The sequence below is a fragment of the Macaca thibetana genome, chromosome 8 (assembly GCF_024542745.1).
Source record: "Macaca thibetana thibetana isolate TM-01 chromosome 8, ASM2454274v1, whole genome shotgun sequence".
Lineage (NCBI taxonomy): Eukaryota > Metazoa > Chordata > Mammalia > Primates > Cercopithecidae > Macaca > Macaca thibetana.
This window is the reverse complement of record NC_065585.1, coordinates 116,884,890-116,905,955: the sequence shown is the minus strand read 5'-3', so window position 1 is coordinate 116,905,955 and position 21,066 is coordinate 116,884,890. Positions and strand designations below refer to the sequence as shown.

At 47.2% G+C, this 21,066-nt stretch overlaps 1 protein-coding gene across 2 annotated transcripts in view; it reads left to right on the top strand.

Annotated features, from left to right (window-relative positions):
* Positions 1-20,642, top strand: part of DPYSL2 (dihydropyrimidinase like 2) — a 145,809-nt gene extending 125,167 nt beyond the window's left edge. For both annotated transcript variants that reach the window (XM_050802590.1, XM_050802591.1), the window contains exons 9-14: positions 5,935-6,091; positions 6,447-6,588; positions 10,110-10,280; positions 14,738-14,917; positions 15,711-15,876; positions 18,088-20,642. In XM_050802590.1, the coding sequence (XP_050658547.1) occupies positions 5,935-6,091; positions 6,447-6,588; positions 10,110-10,280; positions 14,738-14,917; positions 15,711-15,876; positions 18,088-18,179 (908 nt within the window). In that variant the 3' untranslated portion in view covers positions 18,180-20,642. The remainder of the gene's footprint in view (positions 1-5,934; positions 6,092-6,446; positions 6,589-10,109; positions 10,281-14,737; positions 14,918-15,710; positions 15,877-18,087) is intronic.
* The last annotated feature ends 424 nt before the right edge of the window (positions 20,643-21,066 follow it).

The window sequence follows — 21,066 nt, the reverse complement described above, 5'->3', positions numbered from 1 at the left end:
CGTGTTAATGTTTGACTGACTTCCCTTCATGCTTTGAGATTATTTTAATATGGTGATGCTTGTGGCCTGTGTGTGTTGGGGCTTAGTTCCTTAAGAATCCTGATTGAAACGGTGGCCTGACACCCAGCAGAGATATGGGTAATGGACACACAAGGATTCCCAAATGACCAAGAAGGAAAGCTCTGTAAGGGAGTATTAATTGTTTGCTCTCCAGGCTCAGTATTCATTCTTGGATCAAACCCCAACTTCACTGTACACCAGCCACGTGACGCTGGGTGCTTCCTTCTCATTTCCACATGTCTTTTCGCCATCCGCACGGGGAGGATAGTAACCATGACTCATCTCACAGGGTGATGATGATGTGTACCTGAGATATTGCAGGTAAAAATGGAGACGAGAAGCGTGACCAGTTATTGTGACTACAGGATGAAGGGTCTGGTCTAACCTTGAGCTTGCGAGGAAAGCAGAGCACAGATGGCTGCTAACCCTGGGCAAGGGTTTTCTGCTCAGAATTGTTAGTCCACTTCAGGTGGGTTTTTCTGGCCCTCTGAGGCGAGTGTGAGCACTGCCACAGCCCCCTTTCTGATGTTCCATTTCTTCCTCTGTGAATGGAGAAATTCTGAATTCATTCAATGTTTCATGATGTGATATTTCAGGCCCTGTGTTCCAGGAACAAGAAATTGTCCCAACCACAGTTAGCTCTTCCACTTGCAGGGGTAGGACGTTGAGCGGAAAGTCACGTTGGGAGGTGGTCAGGGCTACAAAAGGGGTACAAGTCAGGAGGGGTTGAGCCCAGAAGGGAGTCTCAGAGGGGTCAGGCTGCGTAAGCAGACTTGAAATTTTTCTACAAATGTGAGCTTTGGTGAAAAATGATAATCTTGCCCTGGGAGGAGTAGTAATGTCTCCTTGTCTTAGTGATCCACATGAACCTCCCCAGCCAGAGACCTGCTGGTCCAGAATCTGAGATGAGAGAAGTTCAGGGAAGTGAGGATATGAGATGAAACGAATGAGAACTGTTTTCACGTGCCTGCTTGAGCCAGCACCACTGTGTCCTGCCTTGCCTGAGAGACACGCTGCTTCCATCAGCCGCTCTGAGCCGCTCCCCAGGATGGCGTGTCATCAACCCAATTTGGCAGCTGAGGCAGTGAACACAGAGCCAGGACCAGATGACCTGGGGGCATTTTCACTCTTGAAAAGAACTTAGACCAACTTAATAGGCTCATTTCATGGAAGAGAAGTAGCAATGCAGAAATTGAAAATCTTGCCCTAGATCATGCAGCCCGTGGGAATTAGAAACCATGATTCCAGGCCCCTGGCCACCTCTCTTTCCATGGAGGGCCCCCTGTGGGGATTTCTCCTCTAGAATGGGCTCCCTCTCCCTCTGACCACATTTTTGTCCATGTGTGAGATCCAGCATGACTGCTGATGCCTTCCATGTGTGAGTGGTGGTCTGTGGGCAGTGCCTGATGACCTCATCTGGTGGATATTCTTTTCCATCCTCCTCCTCACCCCACCCTCGTAACCCGGGCGCAGAAACATTCAGGACATTAAACCCTGGGAACCTCAATTTGAGATAAGACCTCTTATGTCCTGCGGGTCTATGGGAGTGACTCAGGCATTATGAGAAGCACATGGTCATGGGGCCTGTGAGGACCACCTCCACTTGGGGATGAGTCCTTAGTTAAGCTTATGCTTGATGTTGCAATCTCGAACAGAAAAGGGGGCTGAGAGAGGAGAGAGTACAGTAGAGAAAGGGGGAAGATTTATTTTAAAGAATTATGTTTAAGGAATCAACTCACACGATTATGGGGATGGCAAGTCTGAAATCTGTAGATCAGGCCACAGACTGGAGACCCAGGGAAGAGCTGATGTTGGCATTGGGGTCCAAAGGCAGAATTCCTTCCCAGTCTGTGCCCTCACTTTAACAGCAGATGCTCTGCAAGGTTGGGAATTCAGTTTGCGTTGTAATTCAGACACTGGCAGGATGAGATCCTACTTCTGATTTTCAGCCATCTCAGCTCTGCATGTGTGAGACATACGGGCAGACACAGAAACTTTTGATTCGTTCATGTGGTGCTTGAGCTGGGAATTTGAATCCCTGAATTCATTCTTTTTTTACCGCCCACTTTGTTTAGTACAATTAGGAGCAACCGACCACTCTCGTTATACTTGTTAATTTGACAAAAATGTTTAAGGTATCGGCTACACAGTCACCTAGAACCTTCCCTCTTATAAGCCTTTGTGAGTATTTAATAATATTTTCTGTATCTCTATTGTCCCATCATACCCTGTACTCTCCTGTTTTTACTACTGGAAGTAGACTCATTAGTGCCTTTAAATCCAATCAGATTTGAGAACGAATTTCAGAAACCTCAGAACCCATTCAGAAAACTCATTTTTAAGATGATGTTCCTCTAGAACCACTCTTGCTATGAAAACCTGACAGCACAGGCCCCAGGCTGTTTGTTAGGGTCTGGCATGAATTCTTGCAAAGGCGAAGGAGAATGATGAGAGCGTGTGTAACTGTCTGCCTGTCTGTCTGTCCATCCCAGTTGGTTTTCACTCTGCTTTAGTGGCTGCATATTGAGCTACAGATACTGGTTTTCCACAGTTCCCACTTTGGATTTGTTCTCCTGCTTCTTGCCCATGGGAAGTGACCGCCAGAGCTGGGAGCTGTCAAGCAGTTTTAAACCCCAGCCTTGCGTTTATTCTTCATGAATGCACACGGGCCCCAGACTGGTTGCAAATGAGCACTAGCTCCCATACCCTGCAGTTCTTGGCCTTACTAGAGAGCCTGCCAGAGGCTGGCTTGGTCACATCCTTCAGTTTAGACTTTCCCTGAAGAAGAAAATCACGAAGGTCTAACGGGTGCCAAGAAAGCATCAGCAGTGTGTTTAGAGAAGTGCAGAAGGGCCAATTAAGCCTGTTCCGTGGTTTATTATTATTAGTGGTAATTATTTCTGGCGTGCAGTTCAAGGGTGTCTATGGCCTAGCTGAGCTCCGGAAGTGCATCCACAGCTCGCTGCTATGAATGTTTATAGACCCAGGAGGGGAGCCCTGGGTTGGGGGTTCCAGACCACCGGGGATGGGAGGCAGAGACTCCATGTATAGATCATACTCTTGTGGAGGTAGAGGCCTTGTACACGATGGCTAAACTCTTGTCCCGATTCTGGGCTAAGAAAGAAAGAAAGCCCAAAAGACAGCAAGGACCTCTGAATCCCTGAGGGAATTTGAACAGAGCAAAGTAGAAATGAGCCACAGGTTGGCTCTGTCCCTCCCCTAGCATCCATAACCCTGCCCCTGAATGTCCCTATCTTTGCTTGGCTCTGGCCCAGAAGTCCACTTGGCCTTTGTCTAAGGAGGCAGGTTCTGCTCAGCAGTGACATTGAAAGCTCAGACCTTGTTTTGGGTTTTCTCGAGGCTGAAGGCCAAGTTCATTCTCTTGAAGTGAGGTACATATTCCTGTGCACAGAGAGAAGGGGAATCCAGCTCCTCATAGAGCAGCTCCCCACCCCAAGCTGAGTCGTGTTTCGCAGGGAGAGATAAGCCTGTGGTCAGCAGCATTCACCCCCATGGTATTCAGGCCACTTTCCAAGAACCAGCCCCTCCTTGTACTCAAGTTTCCAGAGGCAGGGCTGAGGAGCAGGCACAGGGAGAGGATGAGCGTCGGCAAGTTACAGGAAACTCAGGAAAATGTTTATGTGTGTCCAGGGATTTTCAGAGACCATCCAGCCATTCTTTATCACCAAGTGCCTCTGCTCTCATGAACTTCTTCATGTGGACAAAAGCAGGAAGCCTTTAGGGCCGCGCATCCCTTGTTTTCTTGTGACTTACACAGCTCTCACCTTTGTGCTTAGATGGACTGTGGCCAGTGGGACCTCCAGGCCTGGCTGGGTCAGGAGAGTTTTGCTTAACCAGATCTGTTTGATGCTTGAACCAAAAGCAGGGAGCTAGAGAGATCCTTTGAGAACTGATGACTGCTGCTGGGTCCTGCCCAGCCATTGGCATTTTATAAAGGTCTTTGGCAGCGGCCAAGGCCTTCTTATTATGTGTTGTTTTTCCACTTTGGGATGAACCGGAGTGGTTCATGCAGCCACCCTGATAGCTCTTTGCACCAGCTCCTACATGGGAGGCTTTGAGCAGGCCAGGAGCCAAGGGGACCCTCCTAGGCCTTCCGAGCACCTAGCACTGGCCCTTTTCTTCCTCAGGGCTTCCTTCTGGAGGTTTCCCTGGGTTTGGAGTCCTCCCTCCTGCTGGGGGTGGGGGCGTGGTTGCTGGTGACCTGGAGTGAGCTGCCTGCTGTGGCCTCCAGCACTCCCCGGCTGAACAGCGAGTCCTTTGTGAAATTCCTGAGGCAGGAGGGGGCAGCTGTGCAGAGCCAGCTCTCAGAGTGGCCGACAGAGAGGGTGTTGTGGTGTATCATCAAGTGATAAGGCCTTCAGAAAGGCTGTGGAGAGGAAGGAAAACACATTCCTGACTGCGGTGTGTTTGCCCTTGAGGGCCTGTGTTTGGGGAAGTAGAGAAGCTTTGCTGCATTGTTGTGGGGTGCGAGTTAGCCCTATGCTGGGGGGAGCCAGTGAGAGATGAATTCAGCTGACCTGGGATCAAATTCCAGCTTAGATGCCTTTAATTAATAACATATTAGACCATTTAATCAATTTAACACACGTTTATGGAGTGCCGACTATATGCAGGCAGGTAAATGATCTTCAAGATGTCTCAATCAGGTGGAAAGTCAAAAATTTAGAACTGGGTAATGACTGGAGGGGAGGATGGGATTCTCAGATGGAGGGTGTGATACCCGAGTTGTGTTTTGGACAATGTTAAAGGAGGAGATCAGCTTCCAGTAGTGAAGAGCATCTGAGGCTTCGGTGAGGAGGATTTTCTTTTAAGTACTTGAATGCAGAAGAGCTCCTTTGGAATATTTTATGCAAGAGAATGGCATGGAAAGATTATATTTTAGTAGATGACTCTGGAAGTGTCATGCAGAATGAATGGAGACATAGGGAGCGGAGTTGGGAGAGCAAACATAAATCTAAGGTCCAATGGGGAGGCTCTGTTGGAATGAGCTGGGAGAGATGATGAGGGCCTGATTTGAGGAACGATTGTATTGAAGGCACTAAGGTATTGGCGTTCAGTAAATGTACATGAGTCTCAACTTTCTGGTTTACATCTGAATGGACAGAGAAGAGGACATGATCTGAGCATCAGGGAGTTGACATTTGTCTTGGATATTGCATTAATAGAGTTAGACTAGGCTTCCAGAAACTCTGAAATCCCAGTGGCATAATGTCCAGTTTGTTTCTCACAGAGTCGGCTGTGAAGCTGGTGGCTGTAACAGACGGCTTCTTCCAGGCAGTGACTCAGGGATCCAGGCTGTCTCTTGAGCACATCTGGGGGTTTATGTATTTGCCCTGAAATACTTCAGCCTGGTGATGTCATGGGTGATTTCCTCCCACAGACCTTTAGTCAGAGATAGACACTGTGAGGGGCTAGGAATTGTGAAAAGATTGTGTGAATGAACAGGAAGGTTAAATTTGAGGTGCCATAGGCCATGCATAAAGAACAGTCCAGATGGCACCTGGGACTGGATGTTTGGACACCATCTGAGCAGGAGATTAATAGAATTGAAAATCAGCAGTGTAGGAGACAGAAGCCTTCAGGATGTCTGGGATCCTGTAGGGAGGGTGTATTGTTTGAAGAGCAGGGGCCAAATATGGAATCTTAGGGAGCTCATGTTTGTGGGTGACAGGCTGATGGAGGTACTGGATTTCCCCAAGTCTCAGTTTCCTCATCTGTGAGACGAGCCTGGTGTTTCCCATAAAGGGATAGTGAGAGCACTGGGTGCTGCTGGGCAGGCAGTGGCTCCTCATAGGGGTGGTTCCCTTCCCCCTACATTGTGTTGGACTGAACCTTGTGTGTTCTATTTGTCAGGAACTGTGGTGTATGGCGAGCCCATCACCGCCAGCTTGGGAACGGATGGTTCCCATTACTGGAGCAAGAACTGGGCCAAGGCTGCCGCCTTTGTCACCTCCCCACCTTTGAGCCCTGATCCAACCACTCCAGACTTTCTCAACTCCTTGCTGTCCTGGTGAGTCCTGGCGACTTGTTCACACTTCACATTCTGTCTTTCTTGAGACCAGACCAACCCGTTAGGTGAAAACAACATGGTGGCCGAGAGCAGCCATAAAACTGGGAGACCGATGTTCACCAAACTAGATTGGCTACATGAGTACAGGGAATTGTCATTCTAGCACCATTTTGGGAGGGGATTCTGGATTAAACACCTGGGCCATCTTGAAAGTCAAGCCAAGAAGGTGGAGGAGGCATCAGAAGGATTCCACTGTGGTTGGTGTGATGCCATTCATGGGACAGCCCACCAAATAGGCGTGGGCGCGCAGCATCCTGATGAAGCTGTGGCACCACGTTATGTGTTTTCTTTGCAGTGGAGACCTCCAGGTCACGGGCAGTGCCCATTGCACGTTTAACACTGCCCAGAAGGCTGTAGGAAAGGACAACTTCACCCTGATTCCGGAGGGCACCAATGGCACTGAGGAGCGGATGTCCGTCATCTGGGACAAGGCTGTGGTAAGGAGCGATGGCCTCACTCCTCGGTGGCTCTCAGCCTTCCTTGTCCTCCTCATCTGGGGGCCACGGGGCTCATGGAAGCCTTGAAATAACAGACAGTGGAGGACATCCTAGAAGCCAGTACTCATATGACAATATTTCTGAGGGTTGGAAATCTAAGACCTCTTCTAACAGGTCATTTCTTCCTAAATATTACATATGTATTTCTTTTTAAAACAATTTTTAAACTTTTTTCACATAAGGTCTTGCTCTGTCACGCAGGCTGGAGTACAGTGGTCCAATCATAGCTCACTGCAGCCTCCAACTCCTGGGCTCAGGTTATCCTCCCACCTCAGTCTCCTGAGTAGATAGGACCACAGGCACACACTACTGTGCCTGGCTAATTCTTTGTGTGCGTGTGTAGATGGGGGTCTCACTATGTTGCCCAGGCTGGTCTCAAGTTCCCGGGTTTAAGCAATGCCTCAGCCTCCCGAAGTGCTGGGATTACAGATGTGAGCCATCACGCTTGGCCCGCCTATGTATTTCTTATCATTATCATCAATGGAGCAGTAAAGACTGAAAACCTACACAGCTTTAGATGTGACTCTAGGTCAGTCAGGAACAAAATTCCTTAGCAACCAGGTGACTTTTTCAGTTAATCCTCTTCTACTCTTGGAAATGGGCTCAATTTCCTTAAAAGTGTCTTTTAGGGCCCTCTGGACTTAGCATATCTTCTACTGCCAGCTTCCGGTAGGCCTGCTATGAACATACACTGACTTAGAGGATCTTTGGGCTTTTTCATTTTAATGTTTTAAAACATATTAACAGAATAGGTTTTCTGTTTTTTAGTGAATTTTTTAGATTATATGAAGAATATATCCTTATTCCAAGAGGAATAAGGAAATAAATAAAAGTCACCATGTTTCAGATAAAACGACAACACTTTGGCATATGTCTTTCCATTTTTTTGCTACTACACAAGTGCACATGTGTATATGCGATATGTGTGAGTGTGTAGATAATATTGGCATCATACAGCTGGGCCCACTCCCAGGCTCATGCCTGTAATCCCGGCACTTTAGCATGTCGAGGTGGGTGGATCAGTTAAGCCCAGGAGTTCAAGACCAGTCTGGGCAACATGGCAAAACCCTGTCTTTACTAAAAATACAAAAATCAGCCAGGCATGGTGGCGTGTGCCTGTAGTCCCAGCTACTCAGTGGGTGGAGGCAGGAGGATCACCTGAGCCTTGGGAGGTTGAGGCTGCAGTGAGCCACGATCGGACCACTGTACTGCAAACTGGGCGACATAGTGAGACCCTGTCTCAAAAAAAAAATAATAACAATAATATTGGCATCATACATACTATTTTGTAGTCTGTTTTTTTAAAAAATTAATATATCTTGGAAATATCTCCACCTGCTTCAATATACTTGAAAAAGTTGATTTACAGTAACAGACTCTTGCATGTGAATGCTAAACTGGGACTCATTTATTTATTTTTTTGAGATGGAGTCTCACTCTGGAGTGCAGTGGTGCAATCTCAGCTCACTGCAACCTCCACCTCCCGGGTTCAAGTGATTCTCCTGCCTCAGCCCCCTGAGTAGCTGAGATTACAGGCGTATGCCACCACACCCAGCTGATTTTTGTATTTTTAGTAGCGACGGGGTTTCACCATGTTGGCCAGGCTGATCTCAAACTCCTGACCTCAGGTAATCCACCTGCCTTGACCTCCCAAAGTGCTGGGATTACAGGCATGAGCCACCGTGCCCGGCCAGGACTCATTTATAATTCTTTTTTTTGGCGGGGAGAGACAGAGTTTCACTTTCTCCCCACAGGCTGGAGTGCAGTGGCACGACCTTGGCTCACTGCAACGTCTGCCTCCCGGGTTCATGCAATTCTCTTGCTTCAGCCTCCTGAGTAGCTGGGATTACAGGCGCCTGCCACCACGCCTGGCTAATTTTGCTATTTTTAGTAGAGATGGGGTTTCGCCATGTTGGCCAGGCTGGTCTCAAACTCCTGACCTCAGGTGATCCACCCACCTTGGCCTCCCAAAGTGCTGGGATTACAGGTGTGAGCCACTGTGCCCAGCCACATTTATGTCTTTGGTTGAGCATTTATGTTGTTTCTGTTTTTTTTTTTTCTTAACTGGAATGACATTTTTATAGACACATTCTTGATTATGTTTGTAGGAGAAATTTCTACAAGTGGCATTTCTGGGTCAAAGGACGTATATATTTTTAACAGTTTTGATACATATTGTCAAAGTTCCTTCCAGAAAGTTTGTACTGCTTTATATGCCACCACCAATATTATGTCACTCCCCAATGTCTACCACCTGGGTGTTGTCAGCAAAAATCCATTGTTTGCTGATTTGATAAGTGAATTTTGTGTCTCATTGTTTTACATTTAATGTATTCAGTTACTGATTAGAGTGAAAATTTTTTCCTATGCTTATTGGCCATTTGTACTTTTTTCTCCCTCTTAATGCCAGTTCATTTCCTTTGCCCAGTTTTTTACTGGATTTAGAGTGGGTTTGGGAGGGGAAGCACTTGAGGCAATGTGATTGGCACCTAAAACCAGACACGGGGCTGAGACTTCTCGGTTGGCTAGACTAGAAGATGACATCTGGCCAGGCGTGGTGCCCCATGCCTGAAATCCCAGCACTTTGGGAGGGCGAGGTGGGAGGGTTGCTTGAGGCCAGGACTTCAAGCCCAGCTGGGCACCATAGTGAGATCCTGTCTCTTAACAAAAAGAAAAATTAGCCTGGTATGGTAGTGCATGCCTGTCTTCCCAGCTACTCGAGAGGCTGACACAGGAGGATTGCTTGAGCCTGAGAGGCTGAGGCTGCAGTGAGCTGGAATCACTCTACTGCATTCCAACCTCAATGACAGCAAGATCCTGTCTCAAAAAAAGAGAGAAAAAAAAGGAAGCCTAGATCTGTGGCTGTATTTTGTTGAAAAGGACAGCCAATTGGGCCAAATGATATTTCCTAAAGAGGCATTGCCACCCCTGCAAATTAAACAAAATTTTTTTTGTTTTGAAATAATTACAGATTAAGAAGTTGCAAAGATAGTACAGAGAGGTCCTGCGTACCCTTCACTCAGTTTCCCTCATGGTTACATCTTATGTGAATGTAGTACAATATCAAAACCAAGACACTGACAGTGTCACAATGTGTGGGTATAGCTCTAGGCTATGTGGCCACCTGTGGAGTCATGTGACCCCCACCACACTCAAGATGCAGGTCAAGTCCAGCATTTCAGAGACCAACCTCTTGCTGCTCCTCCCCTCCACCCTCCCTAACCCTGGAAGAACTCATCTAGTCCCTCATCTGTTCTCCATCTCTACCATTTTGTTATTTGGAGAACATTATGGAAATGGAGTCATACAGTGTGTGACCTTTGAGATGGTTTGTGTTTCACTTGGCACAATGCTCTTGACATCCATCTAAGCTGTTGTATCAGTAGTTCGTTATTGAAAAGTAACTTTTTAACTTGTGTCTGCTGTGTGCCTCTTGTGCACACCTGTGCTGTCTCCCTCAGGTCACTGGGAAGATGGATGAGAACCAGTTTGTGGCTGTGACCAGCACCAATGCAGCCAAAGTCTTCAACCTTTACCCCCGGAAAGGCCGCATTGCTGTGGGATCCGATGCTGACCTGGTCATCTGGGACCCCGACAGTGTTAAAACCATCTCTGCCAAGACGCACAACAGCGTAAGACCTGTTCACTGTGCAGGCCCCATCCAAATGAATTACAGTCACAGAGACACGGACGGACGGAGAGCCCCAGCGTTTCTAAAAAGAACTTGCTGTGATGGGAATGCGCTTTTCCTGAGGATGTTACGATTTGCAGCTTGCTGGGAAAGGAATAGTTATTTCATTTTCTTTAGTGAGGTCAATAAGACCGTTACTCTCATAATCATTTTGGAATACCACAGCCTCTCTATCTGTAGACCTTTAGAGCCTCTATAGTGATGTCAAAGTGCAAAGTTTCTAGAAGTCAGGCACCGCTCCATTTTCATAGTTTGGTGCGGCACCTCTCATGGCAGTACTTGGTGCAAGGGACCTCAGTGAAACAGTGAGATGTCCTCTCCTGAGATGCTCACTGGGGACTTTGATGCTCTTAAGCCATTGTTTTCTCAGGCCAGTGTCCATGCGGAAAACTGGATGACAGCCGTTCTTATTATCTTAAAGGAATTGATTGACTGACTTCTCCCTAGTAGAAGTACCCCCCAGCCATCTGATTGTTGTTTGAGGATCTGCAGCTTTGGGTATCGCTACCCTCTGGGTCTGGGCTGCAGAGCTTAGAGATGTCCTCTCTTGTTAACAGGACCCAGGGCAAGTATGTTAATGTCTTGGGCTCCTCAGCTGAGAGTGAGGGATTCAGACAAGGTCTCCAAGTGTCCTGTGATTCTGTGAGGTTAGCAGACATTAAGCAGAGGTGTTAGACACTGCGGAGTCCTCACAAGCAATATGGTATAGGCAGAAAAACTGAAGGAATATGCACAGAGGGAGAGCTTTGGAAAAGAAATGGGCCTCAGGCAGAAGCGTTTCATGTCAGGAACTCATTTGAATCTCGAAGACAGCTCAGGCCAGCGAGCACTGACACCTCCCCCACATGTCATGACAACTCAGGGCAGGTTTCTGGCATTTCTCCAGAACAGCTCTGGGACTTTGTCCTGTCCCAATCCTCTCTCATTTGCACACACAGAGGTGTTTGGGCTGCAGTGAGCTCAGGCTCAGCTCTGGCTTCTGCTGCCACCTGTGAGGACCAGGACGGTGGGTGCTTCTCAGAAGACTGTTCGAGTCTGTGTTTAAAGCTGACTTTCTCCCTCCCACACCACTCACTGGCTCAGCCTGGCAGCACAGCCTTATGGTCACACCCTCTTACAGCTCAGATCATGATTTCTTGGGTGTCCTGACTGGCTATTTTATGGTCAGGGGTCCTAGGGTCCTGCCCCATGAACCTCCCTATTCGTGTGCCTGTAACTTCACATTCTCACTGACTCTTTCATTTGACCTCAATAAAGGGACTGGTATTATTATCCCAATTTGGGAAAATAAATAAACGGAGGCTTAGAGAGCTTAAGTGACCAGTCTAATGTTACATAGCGATTTTGCGGTTGAGCCAGAATTAGAACCCAAAATTGTTCAGGACTCTTCCCTGCCAGACTGCATATGCAGCCTCTTGGTCAGACTTAGATGGGGAAAATGCTTCCCCTTTCTTGGAAGGTTGCTTCCCCCAGAGGTGCTATAAATGACTGACAGGGCTCGTTAAGACACAAATGACCTAGCTGGGGAGCTTGCATTTGGAGTTCTTAACCTAGAAGAAGAGACAGTGGGAAGGAGTGAAGATTTGGGAAGACAGTTTCTGCCCTCCAGGCATTTTCACCCCAACCTACCCTGCTTTTACCTCCAGGTGACCAATGGAAGAAATGTTGACTTTCAAAGTGGTGCCTTTCCATCCTCACCTGTTTTAAAGAGCCAGCGCTAAACATGTCTGTTCATTGATCTTCTGGGGAAATGCAACTAGGAGACTTTCCCTGCATAGTACAGTGTTTCCTACCATGAGGCTAATTAGCTTTAATTCGGAGCATCTAGCTAACTATTATCGACAGCCCTGTTGCTAAGCCTTTGATTGGATTTTCCAGGCATCTGGCCCAATGAGTAATTTTAGGTAGCCTGTGTGGAGGTAGGTTAAAAATGTCTATGCATAGTGAGTGAGGAAGCCTCCCTGCATCATGGTTTGATGGAGAGTAGGCTCTGAGTATCTGGGAATTGTGATCTGACCCTTGGACTTGTCAGTGTTAAGTCACTGAGAGTCATGGGGCTGGTTCCTCCATCTTTTAAAGATGAAAGATGGCTCCAGAGGTCATCTAGGTGCTCTTTTATAAGCAACAAGACTCAACACATGCATTGTATGAGATCTTGGATGCTGCAGGGCTGGCAAGTGTTAGCAAAGTGCAGTAAAAAGCCAGACAGTGAATGAGTGAAGATTTTCTAAATACCTGCTGTGAACCAAGTAGTGAGCTAGGTGCTTTTCTTCTTTTTATTTCATTTGATTCTCACATCAGTACTGCAAAGGGGGCCCTACTTACCCCTCACAGATGAGGAGGTGGAGGCTTAGGGGTGTGAGGGATGCGTTCAAAGTCACATAGCTGGTGAATGGCATACCCGGGGTGTGAACCCAGGGCAGATGTCTCCATGGCCGAGGCTGTGCCCATACTCTACCCAGTAGGGCACAAGAGGAGGTTGTCAGGGCATAAACTGGTAGCTGTGGAGTGATGTGGAAGAGATGGCTCTTGATCCAGGCCTTAAAGGATGACTCACACCCTTTCAAAGGTTGTTTCTGAGACGACCAGGGATGAGGCTTTTTGTATTGTCATCTTCACATACGCCTCGGGAGGGTGGCAGATGAAGAAACTGAAGCTGAGGCGGGATTAAAGTGATCTCCCCAGAGTCACACAACTTCTCGATTTTACTGTATCTGAGATGCTATCGATTTTAAGATATTCCATTAGGTTATGTACCATGATGAAAGAAAACATACCCAAGACAAGGAGTCTCATGGGAGACTGGGCCACCAAGGGCCAGCATGTGCTTATTACGGCATCTCTGGGGAGTGCGTCTGCTGTGCAGACAGGGTGGCAGGAAATCTCGCAGGACTCGACCTTGGCATTGGTTGCCAAGAGGGAAAAATGTCTCCCCCAAGAATTGGAACTGAAAGTGGGTGCTTGTCCAGCCTTGTGGTCTGAATGTGAGCCGCCTGTGTGGTCCAGAACAATGTCAAGCTGAGAATTTACTGTAAAATGCCCTCAGTGGGGTTGTCCTCCAACGCAGTGGCACAAGCAAACCCATATTCCCCTAGAAGAACTTGGCTTTAGTCTAGGCCGGCAGTGCCTGCGTGGCTCTGGCTGCTGTAAGACACATTCTGACTTCAGGGATGAGTGTCTTAGAATTGACGAAAGACAATTTTAAGTCTTGGGTCTCGGGAATCCAAGTGCAGAGTCCTCTTCCCTCCCTGCTGGCGCCTCTCTGCTACGGTTCGTCTGGTAGCTTCTGCATGACTGCTTTGAGACTCAGAGCAGTGTCCTAACAGCCCTGGTGGTTGTTTTCACCCAACATTGTATGCGGGGCATTGTGCATTTCCATGCTCGATGTGAGCTGCTGAGCCGGCCGAATCCGTGTTACCAGCCGCTGCACTAAGCAGAAATGTCATGTTGAACTGCAGGGGGCTAGCACAGCTCTCTGTTCAGAGGCCAGCTCCCTGAGTGCTGATAACCTGGTCTGAACTTTCCCAGAAGCCCAGGGTGCTCTTTATGGTTGGAGCCACCTATTAATCCTCCAGTCCAGACTCAGCCACAGCCATTGGTCCCCGTGAACCAAATAGGCAGGAAGAAGCAGGAGGCATTTGGTATCTGGGAAGTAGCACTGGGTTAGCCGAAGCTGCAGGATGGAGTTTTCGATGTTAGGGTGCAATGACTCCTGTTTTCTGTTGCTTCATTACCAACCAGAAATTCACAGCCATGTGGAGACCCCACCTATTTTCCAAGAGGGCACACAGATGTGTCTCTGTTTTACCCTGAAAAACTTGAAACCAGAAGGATAGCTACATAGCTACATTGTTCTGGAAATTAACTAGCCCTCAATCATTTTATCGGAGGCATGTCTCTTCAGTGACCACAGTCCTTTCATTTAGGGACTTCAGTTTAACCACACCGCAAACAGACTGGAAAACCAGGCTAGCCAGTGGGAAAACCTACTTGTGGATGGCTCATTTCAAGATTAAATTTAGAACTTGGTCAGAGAAGGCCTTTGGAATTCAATCAGAATGGAGCTGGAGATGGTGGGAACACAGTCCCTGTTAATAGGAGGAACCATTTTCTTTATATTTGTGTAGCATTTACAAACAAGCACCCTTTCCACACAATTATTCTGTTTAATTGTCTTTCTTTCTAATGTGGAGAGGTAGGAAAATTCTTTCATATTCTAGACAGGGATATGGAGACACAGCGAGTAAGTGCCTGCTGGGGTGCCCAGTTGGGACAGGATCCCCGTCTCTGAGTCTCTCTTTTGTCTTTGTGGGGTTGGGGCAGTGGGTGCCCCACTGCTGGGTGGATTGAGTCCAGCCAGAGTGGCCTGTTCTAGAGTTTACTGTGCTCTCTTCCCAGTCTCTTGAGTACAACATCTTTGAAGGCATGGAGTGCCGCGGCTCCCCGCTGGTGGTCATCAGCCAGGGGAAGATTGTCCTGGAGGACGGCACCCTGCATGTCACCGAAGGCTCTGGACGCTACATTCCCCGGAAGCCCTTCCCTGATTTTGTTTACAAGCGTATCAAGGCAAGAAGCAGGGTGAGTAGTTTTGTTCTGATGAATTTTTTGTTAAACCATGAATTAAGTTCAAGGCCACAAACATTTATTGAGCACCTTGAGACAGAATATTAAGATGAATACAGTGGATTCCAGGGATAAGAGGGAGCCTGAATTTTTTATTCCTGGCATTTAAAATACTGGAGAAGGAGTCAGGCATGTCCACAGACAGCTCTAGCAAAGTAAGATCATGGTATATGCTACGATGAGGAGTGTGGAGTGAGGACCCAGAGGAGGGAGCCACTGCCGTAGTCAGGGAGAGTGTCATGGAGAGAGGACATTTTGAGTTGGGCTTTGAAGGTTAAGTAGGAGTTTGTCAAGTCAAAGAAGGGAGACGAGCGAATTTGATAAGAGAGTCATGAGTATAGACAATGCACAGTGTATTCAGGGCATGTGAAGCAGGAAAGAGATGGAGCTATAAGGGAATTAAAGGGAGAATGCAATTGGAAAGAAAGTTTGGGGCCAGATCTTGAACATGATACCAGATCCCCCTCACAGCATGTTTAGGGGATTCTCACAGGGTTTAAATTGAAGTGCCTTTGGGGGGAAAATGGTAAGGTGTGTTAGTTTTTGTAGAGTTAACCAGTTACCGGACCTTGTGGGGAGTTTTGGCCTGGCATTGTGGGAGCTGGCCCCACACAACACCTGTCCACCTGTCTGTAAGGAGAGCCCTCCATCCCTATATCTCACAGGCCCATCCTCCCTCCAGGAGGGTTTCTAGAGAGGTGTCCTCTGTGACTGTGGCCTAAGCTTGGGGGACTCTTGTGTTTTGCAGCTGGCTGAGCTGAGAGGGGTTCCTCGTGGCCTGTATGACGGACCCGTGTGTGAGGTGTCTGTGACGCCCAAGACAGTCACTCCAGCCTCCTCGGCCAAGACGTCTCCTGCCAAGCAGCAGGCCCCACCTGTCCGGAACCTGCACCAGTCTGGATTCAGTTTGTCTGGTAAGGTTGAGGCTTGGGGAGGGCACAGTCCAGCAGGGCCAGCTCACTGGTGCTGGCGAGGCTACAATTGCATTTGGAAAGGCCACAGAAATGGAAGTGAATGATATTCCCTTTCTCCCCAAAGTGGGAAATACAGTGGACTCAGATCACTGGAGATGTATTTTCTTTTTCTTTTATTTGAGACAGGGTCTCGCCCTGTCACCCAGACTGGGGTGCAATGGCGCGATCTTGGCTCACTGCAACCTCCATCTCCCAGTTCAAGTGATTCTCATGCCTCAGCCTCCCAAGTTGCTGGGATTACAGGCGTGCACCACCATACCTGGCTAATTTTTGTATTTTTAGTAGAGACAGGATATCACCATGTTGGCCAGGCTGGTAGAACTCCTGACTTCAGGTGATCTGCCTGCCTCGGCCTCCCAAAGTGCTGGGATTACAGGCATGAGCCACCATGCCCAGGCCAGCCCGACGTGGAGATGTATTTTCATAGTTAATGACTGGTTGGGTTTCAGAATCTTGAGATCAGTTTGTGTCACACAATGCCCATACTGTGTTTTACCTAATATATTAAGAAGACATTTGTTCAATTTGTTAGATCCATTATAAGAAAGGACATTGTGGTATTTCAGGACTTCTCTTCTCTCCTACAGTATATTGTAGTTTAGCTTGTGGAGTCTGGAGTTTCAACAGCCTAACTTCTTAGCTCAGCTCTGGCTATGCCTCAGTCTCCTTGCCTGTAGAATGGCAATAATAGTAGTTGCTCTCCCGTGAGGTTGTTGTGAGGGTTAAATGGATTAATATATGTGTACAATGCTTAGAACAGGGCCATTTGAGAACTGTGAGTTGTATTTGCTTGGGTAATATGTGTGATATCCCCTTGGTGAGAGGAAAGGGTTCAGATTTTTACGTTTCCTTACTTGAAACTTCCTTCCCATCTTTCATTTGGCCCATGACTAGAACATTCCACTCTTCCTGCTCCCTGGGCTACAGATTCCTATGGCGTATTAAAGAAATTGTTAAACCAGAGAGAATTTTTTTTCTTGCTGGTTGTACAGGTTTTAAAAAGTTACCTTTATGTACCATATATGGATTACAAATTTTCAAAACATTTAAAAATAACGAACTTTAGTTTGTTGTAAGTAAAATGTGTATAATCACGTCTGTGTTATCTGATCTCTCCAGGCTATTCCAGTATAAGGTGCCATCGTTCCTCCTATTTGTGATTGTATGTGTAGGGTTAGGGGATTAGAATGCCAGAAGAAGGCTGTGTCCTCAGAAAAGCCACAGCCAATTTGACTAATCAGAACAGGGGACAGGACAGAGTCTGAGGTGTAGTGATATTTTGTATATAGTTTTACTTTCTCCAGTAATACATCCAACAGCCTTTATACAGTGTCTGATTCTTTGGCTACCTTAGGCTCATCTCCTTTCTAAAAAGTTTATTTATTTTTATTTTTAGAGATACTAGTACCTCACTGTGTCACCCAGTACCCAGGCTAGAGTGCAGTGGTACAATCACAGCTCACTGCAGCCTCGACCTCCTGGGCTCAAGTGATCCTCCCAGCTCAGCCTCCCCAGTAGCTGGTACTACTGGCTTGTGCCATCACGCCTGGCTAATTTTAAAATTTTTCTGTAGAGATAGGCTCTCACTGTGTTGCCCAGACTGTTCTCAAACTCCTGGACTCAAGCAATCCTCTCACTTCAGCCTCCCAGAGTGCTGTTAGGAGGATTCCAGGCATGAGCCACCATGCCCAGCCTCCACCTCCTTACTGTAGTCTAAACTTCAGTGAGGTTTTAAGAGAAGAAAAAAGAATGTGAGGCCGGGCAGTGTGGCTCACACCTGTTATACCAGCATGCTGGGAAGCAGAGGTAGGAGGACTGCCTGAGCCCAGGAGTTTGAGACCAGCTTCAGCAATATAGCAAGACCCCTCTTTACAAAAAATTTAAAAATTAGCTAGGTGTGGGGGCCTGTGGCTGTGGCCCCAGCTTCTTGAGGGGGCTGAGTGGGAGGATGGCTTAAGCCCAGGAGGTTGAGGCTGTGGTGAGCTATGATGGTGCCACTGCACTCTGGTCTAGAAAACAGAGCTAGACCCTGTCTCCAAAAAAAAGAATGCGACTAGCACTTTTCCTCCTGAGCTGTGAGATTTCACCTTCAAGCAGGACCTTGTGTGACTGTCCTGGCCCCTAACCCATTCCTCTCTTCTCTCCCTCCAGGTGCTCAAATTGATGACAACATTCCCCGCCGCACCACCCAGCGTATCGTGGCGCCCCCCGGTGGCCGTGCCAACATCACCAGCCTGGGCTAGAGCTCCTGGGCTGTGCCGTCCACTGGGGACTGGGGATGGGACACCTGAGGACATTCTGAGACTTCTTTCTTCCTTCCCTTTTTTTTTTTTAAGAGCCTGTGATAGTTACTGTGGAGCAGCCAGTTCATGGGGTCCCCCTTGGGGCCCCACACCCCATCTCTCACCGGGAGTTACTGATTTTGCTCATCCACTTCCTTACACATCTATGAGTATCACACCCAAGCCTACCCACCAAGCTCATACACGGAACCACACCCAACACTCAGACATGCGAACAAGCAGCCCCCAGCAAGGGTCTTCTTCGCCTTCAACCTCCTAGTGTCCGTTAGCATCTTCCTTTTCATGGGGGGAGGGAAGATAAAGTGAATTGCCCAGAGCTGCCTTTTTCTTTTCTTTTTAAAATTTTTAAGAAGTTTTTCTTTGTGGGGCTGGGGAGGGGCTGGGGTGGGAAAGAGTCTTTTTTTTTTTTTTTTTTTTTTAAATACTAAATTGGAACATTTAACTCCATATTAATACAAGGGGTTTGAACTGGACATCCTAATGATGCAATTACGTCATCACCCAGCTGATTCTGGGTGGTTGGCAAACTCATCGTGTCCGTCCTGAGAGGCTCCAAAATGCCCACATCACCATTCCGTAGTCTTCAGGGTCAGCTGTTGATAAAGGGGCAGGCTTGCTTTATTGGCCTAGATTTTGCTGCAGATTAAATCCTTTGAGGATTCTTTTCTCTTTTACCATTTTTCTGCGTGCTCTTGCACTCTCTTTCTCTCTCTAGCTTTTAAATTCATGAATATTTTCGTGTCTGTCTCTCTCTCTCTCTCTGTGTTTCCTTCAGCCCTCGTCTCGGAGACAGTGTTTTCCTCCCCTGCCCCGTTATCTTTTCACCTCCCAGGTCTACCATTTCATGGTGGTCATGGGGTCTGCCTGAAGGATTTGAGTGTTTGCCATTGCAAGCAGAGTGCTGTGTCATCCTAGTCCATGTGGGACTGGTGCTACCCACCCGCCATCATGAGGACGTGTGCTAGTGTGTGGGGTCCTGGCCAAGTGCAGGAATGGGCCATGCTGTCTCACCCATAGTATCACACGTGGAACCGCAGACCGGGCCCAGAAGCTGAAGAGCTCTGAGGCTGCAGAACCAGAGAGATTTTCCTCTGTGCAGTGCTATCTGGCTAAAGTCACGGTCAAACCTCAACACCGAGCCTCAATAACCCAAGCGAGCCAACCAAAGTCACCAGTTCGGAAGTGCTAAGCTAATAGGAGTCTGACCCGAGGGCCTGCTGCTTCCTGGTTAAGTATCTTTTGAGATTCTAGAACACATGGAAGCTTTTCACTTTTGGGGAAAAACCAGATTTTTTTCTTCTCCAATTATTTCAAAAGACACACTACATAGAAAGAAGCCCTATAAACTCAAAAAATCCTTGGGAAACTTAAAAGTCCATTCTACTTTGCAAGAGCAATGTGTTTTATGAACAATAGGTTACATCAGAACTGCAGTGGGTGGGGGGGAGCCTTACAAATTGAACACATGGCCCCCTTAGAGACCACAGGTGATGTCCGTCTCCATCCTTCCCTCTCCTTTTCTGTCACCTTTCCCCCTAGCTGGCTCCTTTGGACCCACCCCTGTCCTTGCTGACTTGTGTTGCATTGCATTCCAAACGTGTTTACAGGTTCTCTCAAGCAATGTTGTGTTTGCAGGCTTTTCTAAAAACCAAATCTGCTTTTTGTAAAGCGTAAAAACATCACAAAGTAGTTCATTCCATCACCACCCTTGTCTCTCTACACATTTTGCCTTTGGGGTTCTGGTTGGGGTTTTGGGTTTTTTGTTGTTGTTGTTTAGTTGTTATTTTAGAGGTAAATTGCACTTTTGAAAAAATAATTGGTTGACTTAATATATTTGCTTTTTTTTTCTCACCTGCACTTAGAGGAAATTTGAACAAGTTGGAAAAAAACAATTTTTGTTTCAATTCTAAGAAACACTTGCAGCTCTAGTATTCACTTGGGTCTTCCTGTTTTTCCTGTACCAGGTCATGGTCATTTTTGGTTGTTTTGGTTGTTTTCTTAAAAAACAATTTAAAACCTGAAGATTTCTGCAGGCTGTGTAAGCATGTTTACCTGTTGGCTTGCTTTGTGTGTCTGTTAAATGAATGTCATATGTAAATGCTAAAATAAATCGACAGTGTCTCAGAACTGAATAACTGCAGTGACTTGATGCTCTAAAACAGTGTAGGATTTAAGAATAGATGGTTTTTAATCCTTGAAATTGTGATTGTGACCCATGAGTGGAGGAACTTTCAGTTCTAAAGCTGATAAAGTGTGTAGCCAGAAGAGTACTTTTTTTTTTGTAACCACTGTCTTAATGGCAAAATAATTATGGTAAAAAACAAGTCTCGTGTTTATTATTCCTTAAGAACTCTGTGTTATATTACCATGGAACGCCTAATAAAGCAAAATGTGGTTGTTTCAGGGGTGTGTCTGTATTGAGATGTTCGGGAGGCGGCTGTTTGGCTTGGGCCTTCAACCAGACTTTCCCTCCACAAGCATTCACGGAGCCCTCGGCTTCAGTTTTGTGCATATACCAATTCAAGAGTTTTCACTCCATGTCACAGGCTGCTACGTCCGGGCCACGGGATTCTAATTCTCAGCAAAGATGTAGCCTGCGGGTGTGTGGCAAGCCAAGTGTCAGAAGTCCACACACTCCATCCTGCAGAGGCCTCCAGAATCAAGCTGCATACCGAAGCTTGAAACTGGGAATGAGGTGGGACCATATACTTTCACGAGGGTGACCCCTCTGGGCTCTCTGCTTCCTTCCAGCTTGTTTACCCTGGAAAATCCTCCAGCTTGAAAGATAAGAGGCAGGTGTGTTGGCCCTTACCCACACTTCGGTCTG